Consider the following 20,699-nt stretch of genomic DNA (forward strand, 5'->3'; position numbering starts at 1 on the left):
AAAGTTCTCCCATGACATCCCTGCCCCACTGCTTTAATTATTTAACTGTTGCTTCACAGAATGTTTTATCTCTGGCCAAACTAGATGACACCTCCCCAATTACTCTTCTGTTAGGAATATCGCTTCAAACTCTCACTGTTTTTTTTCAGTAAATATTGAGTCTTCCTGTGCACTCTGCACTATAGCCCACTCACACCTACACACACACACACACACACACACCAGTTTTCTCACCCTCCCAGCTGCCTCGCCTCCCAGCTCTCTGATCACTCTGGCCCCTCTACCTGGCAGGTGTGTATCAACTGTCTCACCTGGTCTATCTCTACCTAATGCCTCATCACGCCACCTGTCATTAGTGCTGGTGTCTGTACTGCCTCTGGACCCCAAGCTTCCCTGGGGATCGTTTCTGTGTCCCTGGTACCTTCAGAGCCTGGCACATGGCCAGTTACATCATAGATTCTCAGATCAGGGATTGGGGAAGGCGGGGATGCTGCCACCATCTTGGATTTTGAAGGTAACTGGTCTTTGTTATCTTCTGGAGGCACAGGCTCGGGAACCCCAGTACTGTGATGGTTTTAACCGTTGGCATGCTGTGGCCAGTCACTGGGGGCAGTCTACCAGCCCTAGCCTCCGTTTCCCCAGTGGGATAATGGGAAGGAGTCTAAGAGCCTATCAGCCCTGAGGTTCTATAATTTATTTTAAACTGGGTGGCTTGGCAGTAAAGATGAATTTGAAGAACTCATTGGCATGTGCTCTGCCTTGGAATGGGGTTTGCTCTCTCTCTCCCTCTCTCTCTCTCTCTCTCTCTGTATCCGGGAATAAGGTCCAAACCCAGAGGTCCTAACTGCCCTCCTGGCTTCTGTGCTGCAGGGTCCCCAGGGAGAGCCCAGACCTAGGACGTAGGGCTTCCGTAGTGAAGAACAGAGGAGCGGACCTCAGCCTAGGCAAATGGCAGGGGTGATAGGGGAATCCAGCATCTCTCGGGCACCTCGGTGTGCCCACACACTGACAGGAGGCACGCACAGCCCTGCCAGTCCCATTCCCATTTTACAGGAGAGGCATCTGAGAATCAGAGAGGTGAGGTTCCTGTCCCAGCCACATGGCCACACAGCCACACAGAAGCTAAGTGCAGAGCCTAAGCTTCCAAAACTGGTCTGCTCCAGTGTTCTCTCAGCTCCCAAGTCCAAGGGCTGATTTCAATACAGCGCTAAAAAATATAGTAGCAGTGTTTACAAATATCATTTCCTGTGTTATCTGGTACCAACAGAAGGAAGTGAACTTGGTACTTTGTCTATGTTAGGTTTTGGGGTTAGAGGCATAAGTGTCAAGTTCAGGTGACCTAGAAAACCTTTCTAGGTCAAATTACGATTTCAAAAGATTTTTTTTCTTTTCTTTTCTTTGTTTTTTTTTTTTTTAACCGCCCCACGATTGAACGCTGTCGTTGACATGTTTCCCTTCCAACAATACCAGCCCTTTGTGGCATGATTGAGGGCTTGTTTTGTAGCACTGGGGAGAAAATATCTTCCAACTCATCTGCTTCTCATTGTCTCAGTCACACTCATTCCCCCCAAGCCACAGTCCCCACAGCGCACACTCATGTGGCTTTTAGTTAATTGTCTCTGGCAAGGATCAGTTTTGGGACTTGTTCCCAACCGCCTGGATGATAGATAATTGTCAAGCACAAATGCTGGCCACTCTGGGCAGCCTGAGGCTCTAGACCGCTGACCGCAGCCCAGCCTCTGGGCAGAAGGCTGCGGGTGGATAGCTCTGTGTCTTCGTGAGTAGCAGGGCCAGGCCACGGAAGTAGCACAGCCCAGTCGTGAGAGCGTCAGCTGTGGAGGTGGGCATCCTGGGTTTGAATCCTGACTCCACCACTTACTAGCTGTGTGGCCTTGGGCAGGCTGCTTAACCTCGCTTGACCTCAGTTTCCTCATCTGTAAAATGGGAGCCTTAGAAGCAGTAACTCACCTTGTAGGTTGTTGTAAGGATTATATGAGCTAAAACTCGTAAATCGATCAAACGAGCGCCTGACATATCGTAAGCCGGCTGTAAATGTTGCACAGATTAGTTACAATGAATAAACGATCATAGCTGTAGTGGATGCTGTTGTAAGTCACCCAGATCCCTCCCCGATTGAGACACTTATTCTTGCAGCTGTGGCTGCTGCCACTCGCAGCCGAGTCTCTGGGTATTGCCTTTGGTGGCAGGAGGGACCTTGTCCAAGGTTACCAGTCACCCTCCTCCAGGGCAGCCTGGACCCAATGGCTGGGCTGCTTGGGAATGCAGTGGCTCCTGCCTCAGTTTAGGACATCTCTACAGAGCCATCGCAGCTCCAGAGTCTCCTTGGGACAGGCTGAGACCTCTGTTGTGACTGCATCACAGTTCAACTTGCCCTCTGCCCACCTGCTTTCCTCTGTCTGCTGTTATGCTCCCCAATAAACTTCGAACTGGCAGATTTCACTCTGAGTCTGTTTCCAGGGAACCTTCCCTAAAACAGCAGGTCACCATCAGATGTGAATGGACCTCGATAACCATCTTAAAACACACACTTATTTTCCTTGCTTATTTTTCCAGAAGCTCTTTGAGGCGTGGCCTCAGAGTTCTCCGCGATCCCTGATCCCCATCTCTGGGTGGGCGCCATTTGTACACTCTAGACGTGGCTTGGTGAGCTCCCTCTGTTCCGAGGGTCCTGGGTGAACATTTGGACGTGCGTCGGCGGCTTCAGGACCCCTCTTCAGGTGGGAAGAGAAAGGTCTAGCTGCTGAACAAACCACAAAACTTAAAACTGAACTATGAAGGGCCCAGAGAGCCTCGCCCATTCAGCCGTTCCACGTACAAATGGGGAAATTGAGGCCAGAGAGAGGAAGGCCCTGTTCGAGGCCACACAGTGAGTGGATACCTCTCCTCCCCACCCTTGGAGCAGAGGGTGCTATGGGGAAATAGCGGGGCCAGACGTGTGGCAGTTGGTAACAGCATTATAGGGTCCAACAAACGCTTCCAGAGCTTCCCCCAAGCAGAGGGGCGGTCAGCTGGATCCAGGAGCGGGTATCAGCGGTGGCTTCCTGGAGGGGAACAGCGCAGGAGTGATTGGGAGTTAACCGCAAGGAACAGAACAAGAAGGGAGATTCAGGTGGAGAGTACAGAGCCGCAGAGGCCAAGGTGTGTGGGAGAGTGTGGTCCATGCCAGGATCTCAGGACATCTCGAAAGGCAGAACAGGGAAGGACTGTGAGAGAGGAATGGGAGGCCAGCCTAGACAGTCAGGTTTGGCAGGATGGAGGTTTTTAAGTGCTTTGAATGCTACAGTAAAGAATTCAGACTTTTCCCCCAGTAGTGAGATGGACCTTGAAGGAGAATGACCTGGGCAAAACCAGACAGGGGGCTTATCTGTCATGATCCCCACTGGCCCCTCACTGCCTGATCAAGTCTGTGCTTGGTCCATCGCTGTGGAATAAATGAGTGGACAGATGAAGGGATGGAAGGTGCTGGAGAAAGATGGCGCCAGCTGCAGTTCAGGGGGAGAGGGGTGGGAGCAGGGACAGCTCCTGATGGGGGAGGGTTTATCATTCAGAGCTGGGAGCGTGGGTCGCCCTTCCCCACCCTAGAGAGGCCCGCTGGCTCCAGCTTAGATGAGACTCTGACGTACTGGGGATGCAGGTGGGGCCAGCTGAGAATATGCGTGTTGGCATCTCCAGCAGCAGAAGCCTGGTGGAAGGCCGTCAAAGTCTTGATCAGTCTGATCTGATGGGGTCCTGGTCCTGCTCTTGGACAGACCACACCCTGACCCACTTCTCGGGCCCCAGCTCCTTCCAGCCACAGGCAGCGTTGGCAGCCCCCTTGGAACCATTCCCCCTCACAGCGGCCAAATGAAAATGTTTGTTGAAAACAACATGTGCATAATTAAAGCTTAATGAGTGCTTGTCTGTTTGGAATGTGCAATTAGATTTATAATCGGGGATGGGAGCAAGCTCCAAATGGCTTTAAATGGAGCTGAGAGAGAGGATAATTTTTGCCATAAATCTGCAGTAATGCAGACGGTGTGTACGCTGCCACCAGTGGTAGAATCACAGGCCTGCCCGGCCATGCTGTGCCCTCTGAGAGACCCTGCCCATCAGGATGTCTTGGCAGCTGCTGGGGGGCTCAGTATTGGTCTTTGAGGTGGATCTGCTCTGGGTTGGAACTGGAGTTTCACCATGTCTTCCTGTCTCTGAGCTCTGTGATCTGAGGTGACAGCGGGGAACTGAGGAATTGGTGCAAGTCTAGCTGCCCTGGTCCCCAGGTGTATTGGCCGGGCAAGGAAGCCTGCAACATCACCGTGTCACCTCCGGTCTGGGATGTGGCTCCACACTTTGTCCTCTGCTGTATCTCAGCACTTAGAACTTAACGTTTGTTGAGTGAATGAATGCCTCTGTACCAGCTGCTTGCCTTAAACATCACTCTCCCTCTATGGGCCTCAGTTTCCCCATATCTCTCGTGGAGAATTGGATTCAGCTATTGCTATCTCCAAGATTCTGGGTCTGGAGCAGATAGTGGCTGGGGCAGCATCTCTGCCAGCACTGTCCAATAGAAGTATAACGCAAACCACTTACATAATTTCAAGTTCTTTAGTAGTCCCATTTTAAAAAGTAAAAAGAAACAGGTGAAGTTAATTTTAATAATATATTTTAGTTAACTCCATCTATCCAAAATGTTATCATTTCAGCGTGTAATCAATATAAATATACCAATGAGGCATTTTGTGTTCTTTTGTTGTTGTTGTTCTAAGTCTTTGAGACCTGGTATGTGTTTTACATGTAAACACCTCTCAGTTTGGACCAGCCGTATTCCAAGTGTTCAATGGCCACCACGCTGGACAGGCCAGGTCTAGAAGGAGGATGGTTAGAGCGAGCTGGGAAGGCCCTGCTTCCTTGTCTATAAAACGGGGGCAGTGATTCCCACCTCTTGGAGGAGCCAGGTGCCTGGTAGCACTCTGCCACTGAAGTTGTATTGATCACAGTCTTTTTACATTACCTTCCAATATTTTTAATTGATAGAACACGTGGCGCCATCCAAGCCAGCTCTGGTCAGTGGTGGGAAAGCAGGTCTTGCAGTGGCTACAACACTGGGCTTGCTCACGAGACCCCCAGCCCCTCTGGCAGACCATGCCCAAGGCATTATCTCTCCTTCCTGGTAGACAAGGCCCCTGGCCCAGAGTCACGAGGTTACCTGCTCTGGTTCACACAGCTTGGAAACAGTGGAGGTGGGAAGCCAGTGTGGTCTTTTGGGGGTCCAGCAGCCTGGACTGCAGACTCAGCTTGGGCACGTCTTGGCTGTGTGGCCTTGGGCAGATCCCCTAACCTCTCTGGGCCTCAATCAGAGCTCTGGATTTCTTGGTGGGCAGAATAAGAATGTGCGTCACGTCTGGCAAAGCACTGATAAAGAGAAAACCTTGTTTTTGGAGAGAAATTGATATTTGACATTTAGGAACAAAGTGCGAATGTCATCATCATAGAAAAAATTAGCCCCTAGTTGGACTGTCTTACAAAGATTTTAATTTACAAATTTTATTTCAAATTACATATGGTGGGCGGAGGCATAAGGGGTTTTTCCCACACTTAGGACCTCACAGGTTTGTGTGAAGCCCCACTCAGTTTCTTCATCTACAGAAGGGAGGCAATTATAGCAAGCTTCTAGGGTCGTTGTAAGGTTTAAGTAGTAATATAAGTAATAGCTAACAATTTTGAGTGCTTTCTCTGTACCAGGCAAAGTTCTAAGCACATAAATTAATTTATTTAATCCAAGTGATAGTCATGCCCATTTTCTGGATGAGGAAACTGAGACACAGTAACTTATTTAAAAAGTTGCACAGCTTGAAAAGCAGGCACAAACTTTACACCCAGGCAGGTTGGCACCAGAGCCCACGTTTGTAACCACTGTGCTGTCATCTTTTTTTGAGTGATGGTGGACCTGGAGTTAAGCATACGGGGTCTGGTCAGAGTTTGAGCCTGAGGCCCTATCCCTGTCCTGCTCCATCGGTGCGGCGCCTTTCTGCCCCTCCCCCACGATCTCCCTGATGTGATGTGTATCTCTCTGTGAGACTTCCACATAAAACCGCACTCTCGGCAGGGCCCAGAGTGCAGCTGCCACGTTTGCTGCCTCTGTACTTTGGAACTGTTTTATCTGTGCAGAACGAGTGTTCTCGCGGCCCACTGTGGGGGCAGGCGGGAGCGGTGTAGGCTGCTTTGATTGTTTCCTCTTTAGATCTCCATGAGGCATATCTCTTGGTGTCTGCAACTGGCCGGGCTGAGGACTGTGCATCTTTGGTCTTTGATCTGTGTCTCTGTACAGAGGGGAGGGACAGCAGCTTCTACAGAACAACTGTTGCTTTGGTACCTGACATCAAGGGCAGATTCGGAACTGATTGGGTAGCTTTGGGCAAGCTCCCCAACCACCCTCTTGCTCGTGTCTACGATGGGGCTGGTCATGCAACCTTGGGAATTCTGGGGCTTTCCAGTGAGATGACCAGACACAGCTCTGGGATGAGGTCTGGAATAGAGTAGGTGCCCACTGGCCTGTGCTCACAGCAGCCTGAGATGTCATGTTCCCTACTCTTTGCCTGGCCAACTCCTATATGTTCTCCATCATGGGGCTTCCAAGTTATCCTTTTCAGGATACTTCTCTTGAAAGGCCCTTCTCCCTTCTTTCACTCCTCTGTGACAACTTTATCCTACCATTGTCACATTTGTCAGAGATGAGGCCATCATTTTATATCAGAAACAAGATGTTGAATTCATTGCTGTACTTTGCAAAGCTAGTCTGTCCAAATCAAGCAAGAGCTGAGTTTTGTAGGGTTTGAGGAAGTGTGGAGTCCAGGGATGGGGGTACTTTCAGAAGCAGGAGGTTCTGGGAAAGGCTGACCCCCAGCTGTGGACATGTAGCTCTTGGAGTTATTGATCGCTTGACTTTCAGAGTCTGGGTGGGTACCAAACTGTCACTGACCAATTGAGATGAGCGTCAGACAAGGTTTGCGGTTACTTGTTCCTGTTGTGGGACTACGGCCGAAGGATGGCCTGTCTTCCTTTCTCAGATTTGGAGAATAGGAACGTTTTATTCACCCAAGCTTCTCCAAAGGACTGGGGGCTCCTTGAGGAGCTGTGTCATTATCATTACAGCATGGCTGGTGTCTGTACAATGTCAGGCACATGGTAAACAATCGCTAGATACCAGTCAGCGAACAATGACAGTTGCCCCTTCTGTGACCTCAGAATCCCTTTGCTTTTACCTCTTTTCAGTGCCTTGTGACAAGGTTTATTTACGGTAAACCACCGATGTCGGGAGTGTGTTACTCAGTACTTTGTAGGTGCTTGGTGCCTGATATAAGGGCATCGACTGATTTCATTTTACTCAGCACATTTAAATTAGGTCTTAGATCTAGGCGTCGGAATGAATGAGGGAAAGACATGAGAGGGACGGGGTCAAAGTGAAAGGGCTCACCTTGAATGGGAGGGAGACACTTCACCTATTTAGATTAAAGGAAAGGAGGTCAGGATGGGTGTGATATTAATAATGTGAAGGAGGGGAGAGAGTTGAGGGAGGATCTGATGGTCTCAGAGACATAGGAGATACAGTCCTCTGCAAGACTGAGGGGCATTGGGGCTGATGAGGGGATAATAGTTTAGCATATGCTAATAAAAGATAACATTTATTAAACACTTGTCAAAAGTCATTACCATTATTAAGTATTATGTTACAGCTATTAACTCATATCTGATAACAGATATCAAAAACATTATGAGGCAGTAATAATTAACTGCGATCATTACCATTTTACAGGTGAGGAAACTAAGGCAAAGAGAAGTTAAATCCAAGGTCACACACAGCTAAGTAAGTGGTGGAGCTGATACTCCTATTCAAGAATCAATGCTGTTGCCCAGTATATCACACTATACATGGACGTTGAATTAAGTCCAAAGCTGGCTTGAGATGGGGGCTTCAAGATTGGGCTCAAGAATATGGATTTATAGAAGCAAGCAGGACTGTTAAGGTTGGAGTGCATAGCCAGAAAAAAAAAAAAAAAAAAGACCTAGGAAGAGTTGGATTTCAGTGAATTGAGAAAGGAAGGAGGAGGGTGCTCCAGGCTGATGATGGGGCAATGTGTGCAAAGCCAAGGGTGCTGGAGGTTCCTGCAGCCTTGAGGGGTGCTGTGGGAGCTGAGACTCAGGGCTGGTTGTCATAGAGGGTCCTGGATGCCAGAGTCAATGATGTGGAGTCACTGCAGGGTTTTGATCTGAGCAGTGAAATGATTGACGAAAGATTGCTAGTGATAGCCAGGGTGAAAGATGGGTTGGGTTGGAGGAAGCTGAGCAGAAAGCTTCTGCTGGTGATTGGATCAGGAGGAGGTAGAATGGAAGGGGTCCAGAGTCACCCCAGAGGTACTGACAGTGTACTCTCTAGAGGTGACATCTCTCATGATGGCACACCGCCAGAGAAAGAGCAGGCTTCTACACAATGTCGTGAGTTCAATGTTGGGTGTGTTGAGCTTGAGGTGCTCGTGGACCAAATGGGGGAACTGTTCAGGGGAAATGGTGCATTGCAATCTGGAGGTAACTTGGTTGCAGGTGAGTGTTTGAAAGTCAGTGACATGTTGTAACCCTAAGAAGCCATGGCATCATCCAACAAAAGTGTGAATCCCAGACCTATCTATCCACCCACTATTCAGCCCATTCCATTAGCGCAGGCATCCCACACACCCATTCCAGCCATCTGTTTATCTCATCCACCATCCTAATCATCTTCCCGTCACACCGGTCTCTTCATACTTACCCAGCCATCCCATCTCATTCATCCAACTGCTCTCATCCCAGCCACCCACCTGCCCATCCGTCCATTCATCCCACCTTCTAATTCCATCTGTTCAACCACTGAGTCATCTTTTTGTCCACTGACCCATCTATCCCACTCATTCCCACCACTCATCTCCCCACCCCCCTTTCCATCCATCATCCATCCGTCCGTCCACTCATCCGTCCATTGAACCCATACGCCTACCCGCAATCCACCCACGCATGTTCTCCATCCCAACTGTTTACTTCTCTATTCACCACCAGCCACCTGTGACTTTTGAGCACTCAAAATGAGGCTAAGTCTAAACGGAGACGTACCGTAAGGTAAAATACATACTGGATTTCAAAGACAGTATCAAAAAAAGACTGTAAACCGTCTCATTTACAATTTTTCTGTTGATCACATGTTGAAACCAATATTGTTAATATATTGGGTTAAATAAATATGTCTTTAAAATTAATTTCACCAGTTTATACTTTCTTTTTTAACTTTATTTATTTATATTTTATTTATTTATTTTTAAATTTATTTTTAATTTTTAAAAAAATTTTGGCCGTACCACGCAGTGCGGCATGTGGGATCTTAGTTCCCTGACCAGGAATCAAACCCGCACCCCCTGCATTGGAAGCGCGGAGTCTTTTTTTTTTTTTTTTTTAGTTTTTATTGGGGTATAGTTGCTTTACAATGTTGTGTTAGTTTCTACTGTACAGCAAAATGAATCAGCTGTATGTGTACATATATCCCCTCTTTTTTGGATTTCCTTCCCATTTAGGTCACTGCAGAGCACTGAGTAGAGTTCCCTGTGCTTTACAGTAGGTTCTCATTAGTTATCTTTTTTATACATAGTATCAGTAGTGTACATATGTCAATCCCCCATCTCCCAATTCATCCCACCCAACCCCCTTGGTATCCATACGTTTGTTCTCTACATCTGTGTCTCTATTTCTGCTTTGCAAATAAGATCATCTATACCATTTGTTTAGATTCCACATATATGCGTTAATATATGATATGTTTTTCTTTCTGACTTACTTCACTCTGTATGACAGTCTCTAGGTCCATCCACATCTCTACAAATGACCCAATTTCATTCCTTTTTATGGCTGAGTAATATTCCAGGAAGCATAGAGTCTTAAGCATTGGATGACCAGGGAAGTCCCTTTTTTTTTTTTTAACTGTGGCTACTAGAAAATTTTATATTACACGTGTGGCTTGCTTTTATTTCTATGGGATTGTGCTGATTTGTACCATCCATCATCCATCCATCCATACATGCATCCATTCATCCCATCCTTCATTCCCTCCCTTCCTTCCATCCATTCATCTACCCAGTTACCACATTTGTCCATGCCACAGATGTTTAATTTCCACCTCCTGTGAATCAGTGGCTCTGTGGGTCATCAGAATAAGGAAACGGAGACTTCGAGCAGTTACAGAGCTTGCCCAAGGGGCACAGATGGAGCTAGCATCATCTGACTCGCTAAAATCAGGGCGTCTCACCTTTCACCTTGGTTGCCTATTTGCTAAGTTTGCTTAAAGATAGAAAAGGGATCTATCCTTTTCTTTGTGCATGTGTGTGTGTGTCGGGGGGGTGGCTGTTGGACTAGAGGACCAGCTGCCCCTCTCGCCAAGGGGACCACACGTTGTGGGGAGAGACAGACCCTTCAGAAGCCTCTCCTTGGTGGCCGTCATGAAAGGGTTATCCCCACACATTCGCTATTTGCAAAAATGTGGATTCTTTCAGATTCCCAAACTCATTTCCATGACAAAACTCTTGGGAAGAGAAGATGAAGGGCTGGCTTTCGCAGAACAATCTTCCAGCTGTAATGACGACTGAAGATGGCGCTGGGAAAAGGAATTATAATTAGAATATGAAATGGGGAAAATTAATCTATTCCAGTCAGTGGTAAAAGATATTCTCCTGGCATTTCGTGGAAATTCTTAGGCCGTTGTTCCCCACCCTCCTGAAACACACACACACTTTTTTTTTTCACATTTTAAAGCGTGTGGAAGGTTGTGTGGTGTGAAAAAAGATTTTTGACTGAGGGACTGAGAACTGAAATATGCACAGAATTTAAGTTCTTCGGTGCCTTTGTGTGTCTCTACACGCGCGGGTCATATGTGTTTGTGTGCACGTTTCTCTGAGTTATATACGTACTCAGTTGCAGATGGCTGGGGTACTTACTCTCATCTGGGCATCCCCTCCCTTCCGTGTGTGCAGGGTCCGGCGGTTGCGTGCCAGTCCCGGGAAGGGTCTGTGCTGTGTACGCTCATGCTTGTGCTCTGGACGTCTTTGTGATGGTTGGTGCTACCCATGCATGTGGTATGTGTGTAACGAAGTGCTGTCTTGAACACTCTGTTGCGTGTGACGTGGGCCCCCACCAGTTTGTGATGCATATGTTGTCACCATGCTTGGGCACACCGTGTGTCGTATACCTTTTTTTTTTTTTTTTTTTTTGCGGTACGCGGGCCTCTCACTGCCGTGGCCTCTCCCGTTGCAGAGCACAGGCTCCGGACGCGCAGGCTCAGCGGCCATGGCTCACGGGCCCAGCCACTCCGCGGCATGTGGGATCTTCCCGGACCGGGGCACGAACCCGCGTCCCCTGCATCGGCAGGCGGACTCCCAGCCACTGCGCCACCAGGGAAGCCCTCGTATACCTTTGTGTGATGCTCGCTCAGCATCACCGCTGTGCAGTGGGTGTCCATGTGGGCGTTTTCAGTCTGTTTTGTGCACGTGGAGGAGGAGGGGACTCTTCAGTGTCTAGGCTTTGTGACTTCTCCCCTTGGCATGCAGGTTCTTTCCCCCAGAAAGCCCCCCACCCCAAGAGGAGGGCTGAGGGGGTAAGTCTCAGGCCTTAGGGCCCTGTGGGCCAAGCCAGGGGAAGCCTGGGAGGTTTCGGAGTCCCCTTCCCTCCTTCCGTCCCCCTACAAGGGCTCGGAGGTGGTGGAGCGGTGGACAGAGGTGGACAGAGAGCAGACATCACCCACCCAGTCACCACCTTGGGGCCTCTGTCCATAGCTACTCAGCAGCCGAGTCCTGTGCTCCGGGACAGCACGCAAAGCACGCAGGGGCGACCCGGTGGAGGCTGACCCAGGCCCTGCCTCGGGAACCTCTGCCAACTTCTCAGATTTTCCTTGAAGCGGGAAGCAAGCTTTGCTCTGGCATGTGGCTGCTCTTTCTTGTTTGAATAAACAAGTGAATGCAGAAGCCCACTTGAGGGGGCTCTGATGACCTCATGGGGACCCACTGCTCAACCTCTTCACTATCCCCAGCATACACGCCTCAAAATCCAGGGTCTCTGTTCCTCCGCACCATCCCCCACTGCTCGCTGCAGGGAGTTCCTTCCTCGGCGAAGCACGACCACATACACATCGAACACCTCATATGTGCAAGGCCCCGGCAAATGATTGGCTATGTGTGTGTGTGTGTGTGGGGGGTGCAGCCAGGCCATGATCCCTGCCGCCAAGGAGCTTACAGCCTTGTGGGAGAGGCCAAGCCCAGGAAGCAAACAGACCACTCTGCAGTGCAGTTTCTCCCTAACTGCGTGATCTTGGGCAACTGTTTATTCTCTCGACGTGTTTCCTTGGTTTGAAACACTGGTTCTTGTGAGGGTTAAATGAGCTCTTTTATGGAAAGCATTTTGCTCGGTGCCAAGCACATTCATTCATTCACCAAATATTTGTTCATTGCCTGCTGTGCATGTCGGAGGAGAGAGCGGACCAGGGTGGCTTCGTTCTAGCCAGCATTTAATAAATGGGATATTACACAGTGTTTGGGGAATATCTTTCCCTCTGCTCCTTTAATACACGTCCCTGCACTTTTAATCGATACCATACTGTTTGATGACTATTGCTTTATAAAATGTTCCAAATACCTGGTTAAATTTCTTCCCCCTCCACTTCCCATCATTCTTTCTTTTAGAACATACATATAAATTACATGTGATTTTTAAAAAGGTCTTACTTTTATCGAAGAATATGTAGCCATGGTGACACATCTGATAAGTACCCAGGAGCTTTTGTTGAGAGCACTCTACCCTGCCTAAGTCGTAGTCCCGTTCCTGATGCCAGTCTGTGTCAGGTGTTGTGGGATTTGGAGATGACCAGGACACAGTTCCAGCCTCCATGCTGCTCCCACTCTGGGGCAAAAGACAGCTATGGAGACAATCTATGTTGTTAGAGGGAAAGCCAAAGGAGGTGAAAGCATGGCAGGCCTCTTGGAGGAGGTGTTTCTGAGCAGAGCCTTGAAGCCTAAGCTCCGGGGGTACAGTTTGGTAGATGGAGCCTTGCATTTGGGGTCATGCCCAGACTCTAGGCATGGCATGGCCTTTTCTTTTGCAAATCCAGCAGTCACCAAAGGACTCTGCCCATCCTTGTGTGTTGGGAAGGCACTTGGGTATAAACCCTAATCCCACTACCCCGTTGGAAAGACAATGTGAGTGATGTAGTGGCTGTTTCATTCAATCAACAAGCATTTATTGAGTATCTGCTCTGTGTCAAGCACTATTGTAGGTATTTGGGAGGCATCAGTGTACAGACAGACTAAGACCCCGACCTCAAGTCCCCTCCATTTTCATAGGGGAAATCCAACTGTGAGCAATGAACGTGGTAAATAAGTAAATTATGTAGAAAGCTAGAAGGTAAAGGGGCTGTGGAACGATGAACAAGGGCAAGCAGGGCAAGGGAATGGGGGTAGCGGGCTTCAGAGCACACAGAGGTAGGAGACTGGCATCTGAGCCGTTGTTAGGAAAACCTCTCTGAGCGAAGAGGGTCTGGATGAACTGATGATTGCAGGATTGTGGACTTTTCCAACCTCCATAAGTGCTGCTTGGTGATGTCCATCCAAATTACAGACGCACACATGGTTAGATGCCGTGATTATACAGACTAATCCTACAGATAGACTCACACCCATGCAAAATGATGGATGTACAAAAATATTCACGGGAGCAATGTGGAAATAGCAAAAGCCTAGAAACAACTCAATTGCCCACGTGCTTAACTAGTTAAATATATATGTTACAGGCATGCTGTGGCATACTAGGTACCAGAAAACAAAATTATGTCCTGACATAAAACACTTTCCAGGATGTGTTGCTAGGAGAAAAATAAGGTGCGAAATGGTGTGTATAGTATGCTGTCATTTATGTGAAAGCAATGACTCTAATGTATATACAGAGACTATCTCTGAAAGGATGTATAGGAAGCTGGTAGATGCAGCTGTTGTCTCTGGAGAGGGGCGGTGAATGCCTGGGAGGCGGGGGGAGGCGACTTTTCACTCTGTTGCTTTCTGTACTTTGGGAATTTTGAACCATATGAATATAACCTAATAAAAGGGTTTTTTTCAGTTACAGTAAACTGGCCAGCTGCTGTTGGTGCCCCCCCTCCCCCAGATCCCTCTACTGTCCAGCACGGCCTACTCCCATCTGCTGTGAGCACTGGCTAAAAATGGCTCACAGCTGGCACAATTCTCTGGAGAACTGTCCTTGGCCAAGTGGGGGCCACCCTTCTCAGGTTATGACTCCTTCGGTCCCTTAAGGGCAGCCCACAGCCAGTGACTGATGTACGTGGGCTGCAAAAGTGCAGTGCTTCCTGCTGGGACTAACTCTGTGGTACCATCCGTGCCCCAGAGCTTGTGGTGGGATCAGGCTACAGCGACTCTCCAGCTGGGACCACACCGTGGCTTAGCTCCTTCCCCTGTCCTATCCTGATCCCTCCCTCCCTTACAGGTTATTTCTGAAGAGCACTTCTCAAAGATCACATGCATTTGAACCCTTGTCTCAGGCTCTGCTTCTAGAGAACCCGACCCAAGACACTTGTCTCGAGCGAAGGGAACTGGAATTGAGCCAAGTGCTTTGCACGTTTCAGTGCAGCATCCCCTGGAGAGAGGCCTACTGTCGTTGTCCCCATTTGACAGATGTGGCACCTCAGAAGTTCAGACACCAGCTCAAGATCACACATCAGGGAAAAGGGGAGCCAGTGGCCCCGGAGCCCCTGCTTCTCCCGCTTCACCTGCTCCCTCTTGCAGACAACTCCAGCCTTGGCAGCTGCTCAGAACACAGGGTGTAGTTCCTATACCTGGTTTTTACCACAGTCCTCACTGCCTAAGGGTCAAAGGTGAGGGGGCAGAGCCACTTGGGATGGTAAGACCCAGAGGATGGGTCGGGGCAGGCTGTCCTGATCCCAAGGCTCTGGAGACCTTGGCCTCTCTCCAGCTTGTGGAATTCCAGCTCTAGCTGAGAGCCTGATGTCATTTTGGCCAGGAGAAATATTTGCATACTTCCAGAGATGGGGAGCTCAGTATCTGACAGGGCAGCCTGACACATCTATGGACAAGGTATAAAGGGCAGAAAGGTTTTCCTCTCTGCATCCTAAGTGTGATGAACCCAAGCCATCAGAGGTCACAGAATGAGGACTGCTTCTTCTACCCTAGAGGGAGTCCTACTGAAATGGGGACTGGGCATCTTGGGCTCAGTCTTTGCTTCTCCAGGCTCCAGAGTCTTTTCCCCTCGGTGCTTTTAGTCCCCTGACCTCCTCTGGCTTCTCCTGGGCCCTTCTTGAGAACATTTTCATCAGAGCTGCCTCTCTTTCTCTGTTCCAGTTTGATGGTGAGAGTGCCTACGTGGGGATGAGTGACGGAAACCCAGAGCTTCTATCAACCAGCCAGGTGGGTGCCCCGTCCTCCCTGTCCAGCCTTGGGCTGGCTGGAGCCAAGCTGCTCCCGGGGTGGGATGGGAGGGGTGCAGAGCAGGTAGCTCAGCCCACTGTTGTCCTGTCTTAGAATGATCAAGAATATCAGTTGAGTCTCCCTCAACTGGGCAATCACACTGGGACTGTAGTGTTTTCTGTGCATCAACTACCTGGCTACTGTTGGCTTACAATGGGCATCATTGAAAACTTGATAAAACTCGAAATGTGTTGTCTGCACTTTCCATGCACAGAGGGGAAGTTTTCAGCAGCAACGAATAAAGATGTCACATGCTGTCTGGTGCTGCCTGCCTCTCGTCACCACACAGCACCCATGGGGGCAGATGTTGGCGTGGAGGTGCTCACACCCACGTATCAGCATTCGGGGCTCTCCTGCCCGCTGGGGAGGGTTGTGGACATGGTGAAAAGGGAGGAGAGCGGAGGCTTTCTGTGCAGCTTTTCTTGGTAGTGAAAGGGGCTGAGTCATCCCCGGGCAAGACTGTCCCCAGCTCCAGCCCAGCCCCTTGGGAGTCCCAGATGCCAGTTGGACAGATTTGCCACTGAGAGCCTGGTCTCTGGAAATTAAGGTTTCTCTCAGCTGGGCGTATCCTCGCTAGAGACTCAGATGCCAGAGAAGGTCCTCACTATAGTCTGGGGCCCCATGGAGGGTCCCACAAACATCCTGGAAGATGCTTCCCTAAAGCAGTGGTGCCTGCTGGGTGGCAGCAGCTCAGGGTGCTGGATGGAGGGCAGAGGGGTTTCATAGCTGCTGAGAAACTTGGGGAGCTGGAGGACAAGCCTGTCCCTGGAGCTGCTGCCCCCCGCCCCCGGCTATGTAGTCATGGAGGTCATGGCAGTCCAAGTTGGGTGACTGGGACCACGTTTTCCAGCTGGGGAAACAGAAGCCTATTAATTCACAAACATTTATGTGCCCCACTCTGTGAGAGGTACTGTAGGGGACACAGATGAGAGAGACATGGGCTTGTGGCCCTTAGGGAACACTGCCGGTGAGGGGAGATACTGTTATCATCCCAGCGTGGCGTGGAAGCTCCTCTGTTACAGGGCGCTGCAGCCCCCTCCTCTGCCACTGCAGGGGTGTGCCTGTGGACCCGCCAGGCCGTACCCCGTCTATGGCCTGTGACCGTGTGAGCACCAGGGGGCCTGCTGAGAAGCTGCCGGTATATTGCTCTGACTTGTGCCAAGCTGCAAGAACTGGTGAGCCAGACTCCAGTCCTGGGAATGCTCATTTTGGAAGAGATCACAGAAGTCACTGAATTGTCCATAATCCACTTGGAAATGTGATGGTCTCAAAAGACCAGAGTTTACTTCTGAACACCGTATCCGAGCCCCTTCACAATGTTTCAACTGCATTTTGCTAACGTCTTGAGCCCTGGCTCTCAGAACCGTGCTGTGCTGGAGTCGGCACTGGCTCAGTCCCTAGTGGAGACGGTTGGTACTGTGCTTCCACCAAGAAGGGCAAGTGGGACTCAGTGGGGCTCCGCGTCTCCTCTAGGCTTGGGCAGAGGGTGGCACAGTCCTTTTCAGGGTAGCTGGAGAACAAATAAATAACCCCCCGCCAAGTTGCTAACAGTAGCTTCAGCTGTTCACCCAACACTCGACAGTTTGCCCTTTTCTCAGTGGTTATTTCAGCTGACCTTCACGACCGCTTTGAGACATACCATGAAGAAGTAAGACAGTATCGTTAACCCCATTTCATAGATGAGGCAACTGAGGCTCAAGGATGTTGACTGACTCAGCCAGGGGGCAGTACAGATGGAATTTGAACCTGCAGGGATGGGACTCAAAGATCCACACAGCTTGCTGTGTCTGTGGAGAGCTCCGTTCCCACCGCAAGTTTGCCACCAACTTGCTTCAGCCTAAATGTAACTTCCTTAGAGAGCTCTTGGTGACCCCCAAATCCAAGTTAGGTCCCTTCTCTGTAATTCTGTCTCATGGTACCATGTCCTTTTAGTTCACAGCGTTTGTCACTGTGGTTGTCTGCTTTGTGGGTTGACTTGAATAACATCTGGTTTCTATCCTAGACTGTGGCCTCCCTGAGAGCAGGATCTGGTCTCTCTTATTCACTGTTGTGCCCCCCTGTTGGGCCATAATGCCTGGCACAAAGGATGCACTCAGGAAATACTTATGTAATGAATGCATTTCCTTAACAGTGTAACGAGGTGGTTGGACTCCCTAAGGGTCCTTCCAAGTCTCTTGTGCTGTCACTCAGAGAGTCTCCCTAACTTAGAACTTTATAGAGAAGATATCAGGATTCTCTGAGTCCACGTGGTGGCACAAGCCAACCTTGACGTGAGCAGACTTAGCAATTACAATCTAGACTTATTATAGTGTATCAGTTAGCTTTTTTTTTTTGTGGTACGCGGGCCTCTCACTGCTGTGGCCTCTCCCGTTGCAGAGCACAGTCTCCAGACACGCAGGCTTAGCGGCCATGGCTCACGGGCCCAGCCACTCTGCGGCATGTGGGATCTTCCCGGACTGGGGCACGAACCCGTGTCCCCTGCATTGGCAGGCGGACTCTCAACCACTGTGCCACCAGGGAAGCCCCGTATCAGTTAGCTTTTGCTGCATAACATGCACCCCAAAAAATTAGTGGCTTAAAACAATAAATATTTATCTAGTTCATGATTCCATGGCTTGGCAATTTGGTTGAGTTCAGCTGGGTGGCTCTTCTGGTCATGGCTAGGATCATTTAAGTGGCAGCAGTCAGCAGCCAGGTAGGCTGTGGGCTGATTGGTATGGAGGACTCCCTTCTATGCCAGATGGTCTCTTGTGCTCCAGCAGGCTAGCCTGAATTTGTTCACGTGGTGGGAAAAGGGCTCCCAGAGCAGCAAGAGCCCAAACTGCAAGACCTCTTGAGGTCTAGGCTTCCAGCTGGCATATGACTACTTCTAACATATTATAGAATGTGGTCAAAACAAGACAAAGGGCCAGTCTAGAGTCGGGGAATGGGGAAATAGACTCTGTTGATGGGAGGTGCTGCCAAGCAGTGTGGTCTTTTAACAAACTATCACGTATGGGAAGCATGTGCCACGTAGTTCACACTGATTTTACTGAAGAGTAAGACTCCTCTGGGACCTGCAGCTCCTGTGGCTTGGTGGGGCTCCACTGGCCTCTAGCTTTTTTTTTTTTTTTTAATTATTGAAGTATAGTTGATTTACAATGTTGTGTTAGTTTCAGGTATACAGCAAAGTGATTCAGTTATTTTATATATATAAATATATGTATATATATGCTTTTTCAGATTCTTTTCCATTATAGGTTATTACAAGCTACTGAATATAGTTCCTTGTGCTATACAGTAGGTCCTTGTTTTTTATCTATATTATATAGAGTAGTGTATAATCCCAAACTCCTAATTTATCCCTCCTTCCCTTTTCCCCTTTGGTAACCATAATTTTGTTTTCTATGTCTGTGAGTCTATTTCTGTTTTGTGAATAAGTTCATTTGTGTCATTTTTTTAGATTCCATATATGTCGTATCATATGATATTTGTCTTTCTCTGTCTGGCTTACTTCACTTAGTATGATAATCTCTAGGTCCATCCATGTTGCTGCAAATGGCACTATTTCGTCCTTTTTTATGGCTGAGTAATATTCCATTGCGTATATTTACCACATCTTCTTTATCCATTCATCTGTAGATGGACAAGGCCTGTAGTTCTTAATGGCAGAAGTTCTCTACCTTTCCTTCCAGTCTCTTCCCTGGAATGCTTGCTTGAACCCACACATGCACATTTTTACGTGAATACCCAGTCATGTTGTATAGGCTCATCAGCTGTAGGAATTGTATTGTCCCAATTATTGAAGGACTGACATACACATGTGGGCAAATGAAGGTCTCATAGCTGATAGAGGATTCAGAGGATAAACACTCTAAATGGCATGAAATGCATTTTATAAATACAGTTAAATGCAAGCTTCATCTATTCACCACATGTTTATTGGGCACCTTCTATGTGCAAAGCTCTCTATGTAAGCAGGAAGCCATTTCTGGAAGATGTTTGCTTCCAGAAAGTGCAATTTTATCGTGTTAAAAACCTGCTCTTTAATTTAACCTCCTGAAACACCATCTTCTTTATCTCTGCAGCTGAGACAGAGGTTCCTACAGGATATGTATTAGCCAACTGTGTCCCCTTGTAAAAACTTTCAGACGAGTTCTTATGGGCTTGAAGTTTCTTTTGCAAATGCTCGCTTCATTGTTTGCTTTTTGCAAGTCTCTCCAAAATTCCTGAATAGCTGCCTTAGTTTTCATATATTATCACTTTTCCTACCTCCCTGGACCTTGAGTTTCTTTTGTACCAGACTTTCCTGGGTAGTCTGAGCTCAAGATGCAGTTGTCAGGCATGGTTTCTGGCCCGTCAGCAACTTCTAGGGGTGGAGGGCCCAGTAGAGATCAGCTCGTTCCCCTCCTGAGAGGGTTCCCCATTCAGGAGTTACAGGGATTGATATTTCCTGGTTAAGTGATCCAGAAAGATTCTCCCTCTTCCTGGGATGAGGGTGAAGAGGAAAGGAACTAGGCTTGGGTCTTAGCAGTCCTGGATTCAAATTCCAGCTTTTCCACATCCCAGCCAGATGCCCTTGTGTAAGTTATGTCAGGTTTCTGTCAAATGGGAGGAGTAATGATTGCCTCCTAAGGTGTTTTGAGAAGTAAACGAGGAGTACGATGTGGATTCTGTTGGTACCTCCCCTGCAGATTCCCTTCATCAGCTCAGGACATCCATTATCCAGCTATTGTGAGTATTGGCTGTTACCTATTCACAGCTGACGCTTCCTTAGAGAATTCTCTGCCAAACGGGAACCATGAACCAGGAAAGGGAATGGGAGATGGTCTAGAAGGCCCCACCCCTTGTCTCAAGGGGGACCAACTGGGCCACTCCCCATGGAGTTCCAGCCAACTCTAGCTGAGACCACATCCTTACTCAGCTCCATCACATGCCCTCTCCTGCTTCCCTCCCTCCCCTTTGCTAAAGTCACTTCTCAGTAAGTTACTCTCATGGGAATCTCCATCTCAGCTCTACTTCAAGAGGATCTAACCTAAGATAGTATGTAAAGTGCCAGTGTTCAAAACAACTGCCTATGTCTTCTTTTTATTGTTTTTATTACCATAAATAATGCTTTGGTCACTCGAGACGAACCTCTGGTCACTTCTTGTGCTCATTTACAGTTTTGCG

The 20,699-nt window shown here is 48.6% G+C and overlaps 1 protein-coding gene across 3 annotated transcripts in view; it reads left to right on the forward strand.

Annotated features, from left to right (window-relative positions):
• The window catches only part of TOX2 (TOX high mobility group box family member 2), a 137,348-nt gene that overhangs the window by 38,753 nt on the left and 77,896 nt on the right, over window positions 1-20,699 (forward strand). For all 3 annotated transcript variants that reach the window (XM_065892519.1, XM_065892521.1, XM_065892520.1), the window contains exon 2: window positions 15,423-15,488. In XM_065892519.1, the coding sequence (XP_065748591.1) occupies window positions 15,423-15,488 (66 nt within the window). The remainder of the gene's footprint in view (window positions 1-15,422; window positions 15,489-20,699) is intronic.

The sequence above is a fragment of the Phocoena phocoena genome, chromosome 15, assembly GCF_963924675.1.
Source record: "Phocoena phocoena chromosome 15, mPhoPho1.1, whole genome shotgun sequence".
Lineage (NCBI taxonomy): Eukaryota > Metazoa > Chordata > Mammalia > Artiodactyla > Phocoenidae > Phocoena > Phocoena phocoena.